Source organism: Mytilus edulis, chromosome 4, assembly GCF_963676685.1.
Source record: "Mytilus edulis chromosome 4, xbMytEdul2.2, whole genome shotgun sequence".
Taxonomy (NCBI): domain Eukaryota; kingdom Metazoa; phylum Mollusca; class Bivalvia; order Mytilida; family Mytilidae; genus Mytilus; species Mytilus edulis.
Genome location: NC_092347.1, coordinates 23,201,119 through 23,215,396, shown reverse-complemented (window position 1 = coordinate 23,215,396; position 14,278 = coordinate 23,201,119). Strand labels below are relative to the sequence as shown.

The 14,278-nt window shown below is 31.4% G+C and overlaps 1 protein-coding gene across 2 annotated transcripts in view; it reads right to left on the bottom strand.

Moving 5' to 3' along the window:
• Positions 1–14,278, bottom strand: part of LOC139519245 (zwei Ig domain protein zig-8-like) — a 39,001-nt gene that overhangs the window by 1,177 nt on the left and 23,546 nt on the right. The window contains exons 3-8 of one of the 2 annotated variants that reach the window (XM_071311196.1): positions 11,357–11,481; positions 8,288–8,498; positions 6,118–6,162; positions 4,660–4,680; positions 3,851–4,141; positions 316–339 (exon numbers count right to left, since the gene is read on the bottom strand). In XM_071311196.1, coding sequence (XP_071167297.1) covers positions 316–339; positions 3,851–4,141; positions 4,660–4,680; positions 6,118–6,162; positions 8,288–8,498; positions 11,357–11,481 — 717 coding nt within the window. Of the gene's footprint in view, positions 1–315; positions 343–3,850; positions 4,142–4,659; positions 4,681–6,117; positions 6,163–8,287; positions 8,499–11,356; positions 11,482–14,278 lie in introns of both variants that reach the window. The other variant, XM_071311195.1, reaches the window with a different exon arrangement.

The window sequence follows — 14,278 nt, the reverse complement described above, 5'->3', positions numbered from 1 at the left end:
ACAAATTGTAATAACATATGTAAAGACTTCCTAGATATATTTTTGTTCAAAGAAATAGTAATCGTTTACGCTTTGTATTGTCATTTTTGATACAAAACAATTTAAACTATATTTTATGTTTTTGTTATAATTCCGTTTGCAGACAAATAACTTGTGTTTCAATGTTTTCACATAAAACCACATTTTTCGTACATGAAGTAAAATCCAATTCTATCCACTCAAATATGAATGTTAAATATACAGCAGTCAATTTTCCCAAATATAGTATCAAATATTTACGACAATTTAAACGAACTGAATAAGGTAATAACTCACCACGTTTATCTATAATTGACTTTTCTTCTGAAACAAAATAAAAGATAAAAGACACTTCTTATACATTACAAAAATTCGCAATACCATTGTTGATATCATATATAAAAAAACAACAGCACACACATGGTCATATGACATTTGAGCGAAGATTAAAAAAATCACATAGTGACATTTGAGCACCGATATCATATGACATTTAAGCAAAGGAATATTAACCTTATCTGGATTTACAAATAGGACATTTGCGCGAAATTACATGTGATTCTTTTATAAGAATTTAGAAAATATTTTTAAAAAGAAAGAAGAGAGAACGTTTTTAAAATAAGTACGTTTCATTTGATTTTTAACCCACATATGTTGACCGGTTCTGGCTGGATAACTGTAGTACTGTAGTATAGTCTTGATCTCTACAAGTCTAAATTGAAAACTACGTTCAAACCTATGATTGCGTTGGATAAAAACCGCAATTTTTATACGTGTAAATGTAAAACAAATTTCGTTGTAGAAGGGTATAAATACTGCACAAACAACATTTTCCAAAAGACCAAAAAAGTGACAAAGTATATTTAAACAAAACGCATTTGACTAACAGGTCGAACAACTGATGTTCTTTAACCCTGCTGACTGCCATTGGCGATTGCCAAATAAAATTGACAACGAGATGTAACAAAATGGATCTTAATATAAATTTAATACTAAACAGAAAACAATGAACTTGTGACCAAGATATTATGCCACAAACACAAGGTGTCAATATTTTTTTTGTACACCAGATCTAGATTTCGACAATATATGTCTCTTCAGTGATGTTAGGGATCGAAACGGTATTTGGAAGGCCATATAATTTACCCTCAATTTAAGATTGACTCTTGAATTTTAAGAGTCAATATAGGATGAACGGATCATATAAACCGGAGGGAAAATATGATACAAGCCCAAACGATAAAATATAAACAAGTCTAAATTGAAAACTACATTCAAACCTATGATTGCGTTGGATAAAAACCGCAATTTTTATACGTGTGCATGTAAAACAAATTTCGTTGTAGAAGGGTCTAAATACTGCACAAACAACATTTTCCAAAAGACCAAAAAAGTGACAAAGTATATTTAAACAAAACGCATTTGACTAACAGGTCGAACAACTGATGTTCTTTAACCCTGCTGACTGCCATTGGCGATTGCCAAATAAAATTGATCACGAGATGTAACAAAATGGATCTTAATATAAATTTAATACTAAACAGAAAACAATGAACTTGTGATCAAGATGTTATGCCACAAACACAAGGTGTCAATATTTTTTTTGTACACCAGATCTAGATTTCGACAATATACGTCTCTTCAGTGATGTTAGGGATCGAAACGGTATATGGAAGGCCATATAATTTACCCTCAATTTAAGATTGACTCTTGAATTTTAAGAGTCAATATAGGATGAACGGATCATATAAACCGGAGGGAAAATATGATACAAGCCCAAACGATAAAATATAAACAAGTCTAAATTGAAAACTACATTCAAACCTATGATTGCGTTGGATAAAAACCGCAATTTTTATACGTGTGCATGTAAAACAAATTTCGTTGTAGAAGGGTCTAAATACTGCACAAACAACATTTTCCAAAAGACCAAAAAAGTGACAAAGTATATTTAAACAAAACGCATTTGACTAACAGGTCGAACAACTGATGTTCTTTAACCCTGCTGACTGCCATTGGCGATTGCCAAATAAAATTGATCACGAGATGTAACAAAATGGATCTTAATATAAATTTAATACTAAACAGAAAACAATGAACTTGTAATCAAGATGTTATGCCACAAACACAAGGTGTCAATATTTTTTTGTACACCAGATCTAGATTTCGACAATATACGTCTCTTCAGTGATGTTAGGGATCGAAACGGTATTTGGAAGGCCATATAATTCACCCTCAATTTAAGATTGACTCTTGAATTTTAAGAGTCAATATAGGATGAACGTATATAACGTGAGAAGTCCCTTCATACTTCCCATCTTGACCACCTCATTGTGTGCATGAGTAACAGATTATATCTCGCGAACACAAGAGGTATTCCTAATTCTTTGTTTCGCTTTAATTTTCTATGCTTATTTGTTTCGCTCAAATGTTCAAAAGTTTTGGTGCTCAAATGTTCTATACTTCAGCGATCAAACTGTATTTGTTCGCTGAAATGTCCATTGCTTACACATATAAAATGGAAAAGAATATCATAAATCGAGAAAAAAAACAACTAATAATTAACCATTCATAATTCATAATAAAACCAGTGATAAAAAAATAAACACGAAACAAAATAATACTAGTAACTTAACACAAAAAATATCACAAGTATGATCAGATATGAAGTATAGACATGGATAAATTTGGTAAATAAATAAACATTGTAATTGTAAATACAGTCGTCATTCGTTAGGAATAAACCGTATTTGTATAAAAGTAAACATTGTTAACTTCCATTAAATGGTAAAACATTCAACCATTATCGTTAAAAAAGTTCGCCAAATACAGCTTAGGTAAAAATGAATGCCTAGCGTAGATAATTCATTGTATTTTGAAAATACCATAGTTTTGTAATCTACAATTATAACCGTATCGGCTTTCCGATAGGTGTTAACAAATACAGGTTAAGTGATTTTTCCTGGGGAAGCATATCCTTAGTATTTCGAAGATTTTTTAAACTGTTATAATGATGACATATCAATAATAAGCTAATCTTCATATGTCGTCCATAATGATTGCAAATGTCGGACTCCTATTCCACATGATTACCTGCATCTGTGAAATTATGTCTATGCAATCTATTTTAATATATTTTCCATTTCGGTACCAGGTAAAACCAGTGTAAGAAGGTAAATTTAACTATTTTTTAATCATTACTATACTGATAAATTGCATCAGCATATAACTTATGGTGAACATTATGTAATGTCGATTTCGTTCGTTCTATCTCATGTACAATTTAGTAAGGAGCAAACTTATAATGCATTATTATGCTACCTGAATTAATATGCTGCGTTTAGTCATAGACGACTTAAAGTCGCACCACATTATTGAATAGCTGCTTATTATTGAAAACTAAATCATATATTAGTTCGACTTATTATTAAAGAGTAAATCTTGTCTGTGTGTAGGTACTTATTAAAGATTAAACACCATATTAGTGAGCTTATCGTTACATACCAAATGAATGTTAGTGGGGCGTATCATTAAAGACTGCATCGCCTAAAAATGGGGACTTAATAATGGAACAATTAACATCATGTAGTGTTTTTTGATATTTAGAATCACACTCTCGTGTAGGTATTGTTAATTGTTTAAAAAACAAAAATTACTACGTAAATGTTGTTAATAGTTGAGGCTTGAAACTTTTATATTTATTAAAGACTTAATTAAATGACTGTTGTTTTGTTATTTTTGGAGACTTCATGAGTATTAGTTGTCTATTATGTTGATTACTACTCAATAATCTATTGTAGACCTGATATCCGATAATTTTACACTAGCTTACCATCTAATATATGAACTGTTAACTTGGATGTTTTTTCATCTGGCCCTCTACAGATATATACCCCTGTATCACTCATTAATGAACGTCTTATTTCTAGTGTACTCAGTAACGTTCTTCTATAAATGTCAACTTTATTATATACCCGTACACGGGGCATATTTTTCTTATCAACTTTAAGTCCATTGATAAACCAGTCAACTGTGTCTGGAGCATGATCTTCACCAGTCGCATTACATGTAAGTAAAATAGTTTGACCTTTGCTCACAAAGTCATTACCTGTTACGTTAACCCCTAAAAAAATAAATGAAAGAATTAGCTACCTGCTCAAGAAATCTTTTTCCATGTGAAATAGCAACAGTAAGTGTCCGTAGGCATATGCTGATTTAGAAAACAAATGGCAAAGGACAAATTCCATTCACAAATCATAAATGAGGGTCCACAATAAACTGTACATAAAAAACCTCAATATTTAGCAACAGGAAACCCAACAAAATCCGATGTGAACGCACGTGTCCTGAAAAGGTCAGCAGTTGCTGCCCTACTAGTAAACCTTTCATGCAAGTCCTATTAAATAATTTGACGAGTCATATCAGATAATAATCTAAACTTTCCCTGCCTTTTGTGGTGGCACATGTGAAGCTGATAATGCCAAGAAATCTACCGTTGATGAGTCGTATTATGTATAATTATATATACGCTGTCTATATTACGTTACATTGGTTATCGAAAATATATCGAGTGCACGAATAACTGTTTTATCAGTGAAGAAAAATTTACCAATTAACAGATAAAAGGTAAACTATACTTACGTGGTTGTGACAATAGTATATCTGCAATTAAAATATTCAGGGTAAAACATCTTATTTAATTGAATGGATAATTTAAGGAGAATATATAATGCTAGAAGGGTGTTGCCAAAACCTTCGTGATTTGTTTTTTTATGTCTCTCTGTTTAATTTGTGCATTTCATTTATCAGCAGCTTCGTATGCATATTGTTTGCTAAAACGTAAAAAGGGTAATTATACATTTTTATCATGTTTGTTTTGATGTTAATATGTATCGTTTCTATATATTTAAGAGACAACATATAACAAACGTCGATGTTAATAAAAGTATTATTCGCCCTAAGTGTACAAATATCTCCGAAATATTTTGTAATGCATTCGGAAATTTAGTTTGATGGCAAAATAGATTCTATCATTGCATATAGCTTTACGGTAGAAAATGTTCATTACGAAAATAAACTAAATTATTTGTTCAGTATCAAACCTCAAACATAACACCGAAATATGAAAATATGAGCATAACTTAATATAGTTACAAACAACTGAAGAATCTCGAAATTAACTGCTTTCAAATAAAATTAACACACCATGAAAACATATAAATGGCATCAAAAACAAAAAGGAAGGATTCGGTTTTGATCCAGGTTTGGTTTCACATTTGGTACTTTTTAGGTTGCATTATCTCTGGTTTGTCTTCTAGCATCGATCACTAACGAGACATTTATAGTTGAAACGCGTATTTTATGCAATAAAAACAGATCGTTTATGTTTTTGTTTATCTATATATTGATATTTGATTCAATTATAAGAACGTAATAAACGATGGACTAATAACCGCATTTGCCTTTCAAATATTAAATTATTGTCGAGTACTTGTAATCCATACGTTTCTGGATATCTTAGTGTAATTTTCTTATATCGCTATCGCTCAGGGTTAAATATTTGTCATAAATGGCCAACCCGTGGTAAAATCACGATATATTTAAGCCTCCATGAATTATTTCTTAAATAAATTCATGCGACTATTGTTAACCGATGTTCAAATCTAGTAAATCGACAATGATTGTATTTCATTTTTGTGTTGTTATGCCAATTTAAAGCACCGCTTTTAGGCTATTTCGTACCAGCTAATTTTTATTGTGAAAGAAGCCGCAGTTCCCGAAGAAAATCGACTTTCGTACAGTAGTAACTACTTTGACCACCCGGCCACCATAAATAGACAATTATAGGTCAAAGTAAGGTAACAAAAACAAACTGAATGAAAAGCATCTATATGGTGTGTCAACAGGTAAGCTTGTCCTGTATAATTATATCTGTCAATATCAATCATTTCGTAAAAATAATCATCAAATTAGCTCTCAACCTTCTTACCTCTAGAAATATCAAAGTGATGTGCTTTGAAAAGTATTTCAATGCATATTAGTTGTATCTTAACTACATTTTGTACCAATATAATTTAATAAATATTGTAAAAACTTTACCGTTTTCAAAAGTATAACTTGTCCTAGATACATTCCTGTACGTTCCTGTCACAAGAAAAATGATAAATACAATGCCAGTTGCGTAAAAATAAAAGAAGAAATTAGAGCAAAATTAAAGTAAGTTTTCAAATATATTGTATAAAACATTGTATTTATTACATCCGGTCCATTAAAATTGATGATTCAGGCGAATAAGTGTATGACGATTACATTTGGCAATATATTTTTGTTTTTAAATAAATCTTTCCAAATTTTTGTCCTTATAAAACTCCTCAACGTTGTACTTTATTTTTGGAGACTTTTGTAGACAAAATATTTATCCTGGTAACTGTGATAAATTTACGATTCAGCGATAGAAGTTGTTTCCCACCTTGACTGGCTATACAGCCCTTGCACGGTAAGTAAGAATTACAAAAACTCTTTGTATCTCTACGTAAAGGAACTTTGTTTATATCGAATAAAGTGGATGGCCTTACTATTTTAAAAACAAAAGGGTGATAAAACATTGAATTTCTTTTTGTACAGGTAGATGGGTCTGTACATCCATTGAACATTCGATGTGTCGTTTTGGGTAACTTCCGAAAAGAGGGTAATGAATACCACTCCGTTCTTACATGTTACTTTGGATGCATTATAATTCGTGGAGCAGTAAATCTAGTAGATATCATTGAAATAGGAAAAATCACAAATTTAAAGTTTCAAAGATTTTCCCAATTCACGAAAGTTGATATTCATGAAAATAAATGAATCCATAGTATACATGTGATCCATCAGTATATAAAGTGCCTGAATTATTTTCATAATCTCATATTGATATAAGTATCGGTTTTGATAAGATATCCGTTAATTTAATACCTGTTTATAGTATCAAGCTTTTCTACTTAACATCCTTAAGATCACTTAAAATTTAAATTGAATCTTCTTTTATAATTTCACATGTAATTTACACTGTGTTTACTGCACTGAGTAGATACCTCTACTGGTGGACTATCAGTACTCGTGTTGGCAGTACTGTACTCCTGTACCGTAATGACATGATTTTATAACAATGTCCTTAAAAAAGTAAAAAGAAACCAAGGCTGCATATCCTTCAGGCAAAATTGACTTTAAAATTAGATTTGACGGTCTATTTTCTGTCTTGAAATACAGCTCCGTATCTGTTTCGGTTTTTACACATCTTTGCCTTTGAAATCTTCAGCTCGAAGATTACAAGCCAGTGTTTATTCTCAACAATACTGATTTTACTCGATATTACCCTACTTTACCCCTCCGGTGCAGGAGTTTCTCGCTACACTGAAGACCCATTGGTCGCTTTCGGCTGTTGTTTGCTCTATGGTCGGGTTGTTGACTCTTTGACACATTCCCCATTTCAATTCTAATTTTTATTTAGACAGAACAAAACTAAGCAGCACTTTACCCCTACTCGACGATACTGAAAAGTTTGAAGTCAAACTAGACATGGCTGAAACGGTCTTAAACATTTCTTGGTATATACATAACCGTTTTTTGTCCAGTTTTCAAAGTTTTATCAATACTCGACCAAAGAAATGTAAGGTCGGAATAATACTCGAATGAAGTTGGAATTATACTCCACCAAAGTCCGAACCTTACTCGACCAATATGTTGACCTTACTCGACGGTATGCTTCAGACTTGGTCAAGTATAATTCGGACTCTTTAGAATGGTCAGGATAAGTCACGAGTACAAGTTTAGACTATCTAGTATAATTCAAACTAGAGTGGAATAATATCTATCAAAATGTAGACCAATCCAAAATAGATGAATACATATTCTGCCCATGGCAATTTCAGACTTCTAATGGTTTGTAGTGAAATGAAAGGTAATCAAGAGAAACCGCTTCGGACGCATGAACTTTCACAAGGGCTATTTTCATTTTTCGAAACACGTTATGTGTCTCAGAGTATTCAATCAACCAATTCTACTATGAATTTGAACTTTTTTAAAACATGTTTTTCTTCAGATTGTGTGTTTTTTTCTTTCACATCAATATATATTTGCATTTTTTTCCGTACATTGTTTCAGTTAAATGTACAGTGATGTGTCTTTTTGTCTACAAAATACTTTAAGTTTGGGTTTTCACAAAATGTAATAAAATCTCCTTGGTATGATATGTTTTTGTTGATTATTAGAATGAGTACCTTATACTTACCAGTAACTCTAAGTAGTACAAGTCTTTTAATTTTCTCTCTGGAACTAACTGCACATTCATATACTCCTGCATCAGCTGGTCGCACATCTTTGATAACTAAATTCCATTCATTTTGCTTCACTGCCCTTCGTATTGATATTCTACTATCTTGACTATAAACAAAATCTCCTATAGTGAGAGGGCTAGGTTCTGACATCCGCCTCCAAACAACCTACATTTAAAATAACAGAACCCATAAGGCAGACGTAAAGAAGTTGAGTTTTTATTTTTGACGACACTCTTTCAAATGTTTGTTTTCCCTAAATATGACATTCGTAAAAGTTGAGTTTTTATTTTTGACGTTCTTTCAAATGTTTGTTTTATCAAATATGACATTCGTAAAAGTTGAGTTTTTATTTTTGACGTCATTCTTTCAAAAGTTTGTTTTATTAAATATGACATTCGTAAAAGTTGAGTTTTTATTTTTGACGTCATTCTTTCAAATGTTTGTTTTATTAAATATGACATTAGTAAATATATAAGTCGCAAAAGCATATATAATTGAGAATGGAAATGGGGAAAGTGTCAAAGAGACAACGACCCGACCATAGAGCAGACATGTATGTTTGAGTAATCATTTAATGAGATACTCTTATTCCGATACACGAAAACACTGCAATTTTTATAAACAAAGGGCATAACTATATAGCTCGCTATTTTAAAATTTATAAATCAATTTGTAAATATCGAACTTTAATGAAAGAAATGTAAAATCCTAGGTACTGTTTTTTTTTTTAGGAACTGACGAATGAGTCGATTATACCCTTTGAGATGAGCAGTCTATCACTATAGCTATGTGGTGAATTCAAAGCGATTCTATGGTTTAACCATCATATAACACCTAAACTTAAAGGAGCTATATAACCTAAAATGAGTCTTAAAGAACAAAATACAAACATCAAATGGTGCTATCCAGGATTTACCATCATAAAGACCTATCACACCCTTTATTTGAAAGCCAAAAATAAATAAACACTTAAATTCTTAAACTTGATGTTTCAAAGAACTTACTTAAACACGTTTTAGATAAGAATGCTGTTGGGCAGCGGAAACACAATTTAGACAAAATGAAATAGGATGTTAACTCTTTTTTTACGCCAAACCAATTTTTGGTAGATCTTTGTTCTTTAATCTTATGTTAATATTTGTAAGGCGTTTATTATGTCAAAGCGAATTTGAAAAATCAGAATTATGTTAAATCCCTGCATATATTCGGATTTTTTGTTAAATAACTAGCAGTTTTAGTAGTTTTGTTGAATATCTGCAGTAGTTGTTAAGAATGCTGTAAATTATTTGCACATTTGATAATATCGGATGCTTTGTGTGCTTTCAATGAATGCATTTTGTGTAGCGTCAAATATTTGGTAGCATCCAGAGTCCGAATCAGGAGTTTTTTTTTAATTTCCTTTTGAATACAGTGAGTATACAAATCTCGCAAATTGCAACCCTGATCGGTAATTTTACAAATTCAGCCTATACATAATTTTATAATTACTTGTTTGAACATCTTCAATCGATATAATTGATACTACATCTATATTTGTATTGCAAACAATGTACAATAGCTATATAGAGAAGATACAAACAATATCAGTCACAAAAATCTAATAATTAAAACTGGTTAGAATATTTAGCATTTGATACTTTTGTTGCCTGGGAAACTGTTTTGACAATAATTTGTCTTTGTTTGAATTTTCAAACATGTGTGATACATGTAAGAGAAGAGAATATCTAAGACAGCAATAGGTTAGTGGAATTATTTTATTGGTTCATTCTACGTTACAAATTACAGGAGAAGTGTATCGGTTTTTAAGAATTGACGCAGGTTGAGCTAGTAAAACGTTTAGCCTTAATACCAGAGCTAACTTTAATCTCTGTTCACTACGATGATAGAATAATGCTTAATGCTATTATATAAAAATCAAGACAATTCATTCAATTACAATATCTGAATGAGACTATCACAACACAACAAGAAAATTCAATACAACCATAGCCAATTCTTCGTTTCAATATTAAACGTTTTATTCATTTCATTATTTGCTTAATACTGCTTAATCGCCTGAAACATTTTCAGAATTATAATTATTGGATGATCTGTAATGATACATGATAACTATCATTGAATTGAACAAAGTTGATACAATTAAATACATTGCATGTTGATCTTCATCGTTACCGTAGATTTATATGTTTGATGATATGATTAAAAGTTTGCCTGAATTATAAGCATTCCAATAGATCGATTGCTTCACTTTATATGTCATTAATCAAGTACAAGGAAGTCCGAGATTCTGGATAAATTAATTAAATTTAATCCAAATATCAAGATGTTATGTTTCAAGGTTTTCATGTATTATTGTAAAGCTATTTTCATTACATTGAAAACATTGAAATTATAACCGTTGTGCAAAGATTATAGCTATCAGGGATTGATGTTGCTTTTTTAATTGATAAAACTCACAAATTCTCCCCAAAATGAAATTAAACAAAACAATAGCATTTTAGGCTCTTTACAACCCACTAAAAAATAATTGTGAACAACTGGTCTACTTTGGATTTTTTCACACATGTACTTGGATTTTATTATTCTTAAAATGCTTTTACAAGCATTTATGTTTGGCCGATTTAAAAGTTAGAACGTCTTGTTTCTGGTATTTGATTAACAAGTTTACCTAATTTTTAAGATACTAAGCAACCTATTATAAATTGTATGTAGTCATACGTATACGTGATTGCTTTCTAATAACATCCAGTCCCTTTAAAGCGCACGCCTTTCAAAAAAATATGCGCGTTAGATGTTGTCAATAAAATCTGAATGATATGATATGTTAGTGATATAAATTGAATTAAATCGAGATTCGAAATAAATTATGGATTAATTCAAACCTCTGTGGGATAGAACAGTGGTATAGTATATGACTTGCAGATAAAAGTTCACACATATGCTAACCACTAATCATAGTTTTAAACATATTATGTTGATCATGTAATTAAATCGTAAAACATTATTGTTGCTGTCAAACTTACAATCCGTGTCTGGAGTCCTATGATGGAACACATCAAGGTAGCTGTTGATCCGGTGTGGAATGATACATTGTTTTCTCTTGGCTCAAAATAAGGAACATCAGACTTTAGTCCTTCGACGTTTAAGGCTGGAAAAATGAAATGATAAATACAGAAGTGATTGCATGTAAATCCAATAAATGCTTGTAGCTAATGCCTTTGTCGTTGATATGATCTGAACAAATTTATTTTGTAATTCAATTTCTACTATGATATAGTTAAGTCTTAGGTTTTTCCCTTGAAGAAGTGATTGCAGACGGTTTTACTATTCTTTTCATTTATTTCAAAATTTATCTTGCATTAAATGTTTTATTTATTCTTTTGTCATCCGAAAGTGTTTGGTCTTTTCGTACTGAAACACTTGTTATGTAAAAAAGGAGTATGATAGTCATTGGGACATCTATTTACTACCAAAATGACGTAAATGTTAGTAGCTATAGATAAAAGAAAGAGCCTAAACAATGTACAAAATTCCTTCCGTATAGTCTGTACAATACTCAGACAAGATGAAATGTGAAACAATGCAAACGAGAAAATCAACTACCTGATTTCTAGCGCAACACTGTTAACGAAAAACCAATCGCAACCAATGACAATCATAGCTATATTTCGATTTGATTATTATTAAGATTTTTATGTATAACCACATAATAATATACATTTGTTTTCAATCTTATTCAATGAATAGTTTACAACGAATTTTTCCTAGTATTCACACATGCACAATAGAGGTTTGAGGTACACGTCAAAGAGAATTCAACCAACAATTACCATGGTGTAGCCATATCAATACAGTGGTGTAGTTATGGACTGAACATTGTGTGGGAGAAGCCAAACAAATTGAAATTCAAAAAGAAATTTTTAAGGTCAATATAAGGCCCCGTTTTCCTTTCTTTTTTTCAATCAATTATGATTTTTCCAAAAATTGGTGTGGAAATATCTGTGTAGGGGTAAGAGGGGAGAGTACAATAAGAGGTAAAATCAAAATTGATGACCCTAAATGGGATTATATCAATCAAACTTAAACATATGTATAAACATTTTTTAGAATTAAGGAAATGTATGTACTAAGTCAGGAATATTATAGTTGTTTCCCATTCGTTTGATGAGTTTAGGCTTTTGATTTTGATATTTTGAAAGGACTTTTCATTTTCAATTTTCCTGGGAGTTCGGTATATTATTTTAATTTTCTTTCAAATCTGACAATTAAAAATTGATGCATTATTAGTATATTCTATACTGTGCGCATATACATTATTTTGCGTAATTTTCCTTAGTTGATGGTGAATAATTCAAATAACGGTGGCTAAATATCAAAACCATGAATACAGCAAGGTTGTACGTAATTGAGAACTGCTAAAGACGACCTGTACACAAAACAAAACATCATGCATATTAAAAATGATAAGCGTGTGATCAATAGTATGCTGAATCACATAACTGTTAACAAGCTCTTCAAAAAGTACACCCTCAAAAGATTTAGTAGAGATGCTGTACAGTGGTAATTCACAGAAAAACATATCAATTAAAATACTAGTTAACAACAAAACGCTTTAAATATCATTTATAACACATATGTTTCATGTCCACAATTCAATTAATGACCGACATTTAAGGCACTCACTTTGATATAATACTAGCTTTGCAAAATTCATCAGACTATAATCATCATAGAAAACATGCTGTAAAGTATGAATACAGGAACAACAAACACAAACTACAAGATTTTGTCATCGACCTCATCAGGAAAAAAATACAACAAAAAGCGCCGTAAATGAGACATCGTAAGTACAAAATTTTGAACTAAACATAAAGAATCGTGTTTCAGTAACGTTATAACTTGTCCCTGAAATCTATAGTCAGCTATAAATCTACGATCTCGCTTTTTTATTTTATAAACCACTGCCGGGTCGATGCCACTGCTGGTGGACGTTTCGTCCCAGATGGTTGCACCACCCCAGTAGTCTGCACCTCGGTGTAGACTATCAATTATGTGGTCATTTTTATACACCACTGGGTCGATGCCACTGTTGGTGGACGTTTCGTCCCCGAATGTATCACCAGCCCAGTAGTCAGCACTTCGGTGTTGACATGAATATCAATTATGTGGACATTTTTACAAATTTCCTGTTTACAAAACTTTAAATTTTTCGAAAAACTAAGGATTTTCTTATCCCAGGCATAGATTATCTTAGCCATATTTGGCTCAACTTTTTGGATCCTCAATGCACTTCAACTTTGTACTTGTTTGGCTTTATAACTATTTTGAAATGAGCGTCACTGATGATTGTTATGTAGACGAAACGCCCGTCTGGCGTACTGAATTATAATCCTGGTACCTTTGATAATTATTCAAATTAAAATAAATTGATATTGAACGTCCAGTGTCCAATATCACATTTATATCAGAACAAAAACTTGGTAATGTATTATGCATATGAACGTTGGTGTGTGTAGGAACGTCACACCGATAACATTTTTTAACGTACAATTTCACTGTATAACTGTTTTCAAGGATGACATTTAAACCTATCCAGACTACGAATAGACCAGCTGTTACACTTGCTCCTAGATGCGGTATTTCTTAAATCTAAAAGAACATACACATTTTCAAGGTTTTGGATTTGCAACAGTCTTGCGTCGAATCTATGAACTCTTGCACTCGCAAGCATGGTGGTTTTCTTTTTAAATATAATACTTTTGACAATGTTGTTTTTCCGTAAACTCCAAAGAGATCACAGTATGTAAGACCACACTATTACTTGTTCTTCAATTGTAGAGATAGCAGCATACACAATAACTCTTTAATATTTGTCCTTGAACGTCAGGGTAGTTAACATATCTTCATGAACATGTCTAGTACAAACAGATTTTAAAGAAAGTTTT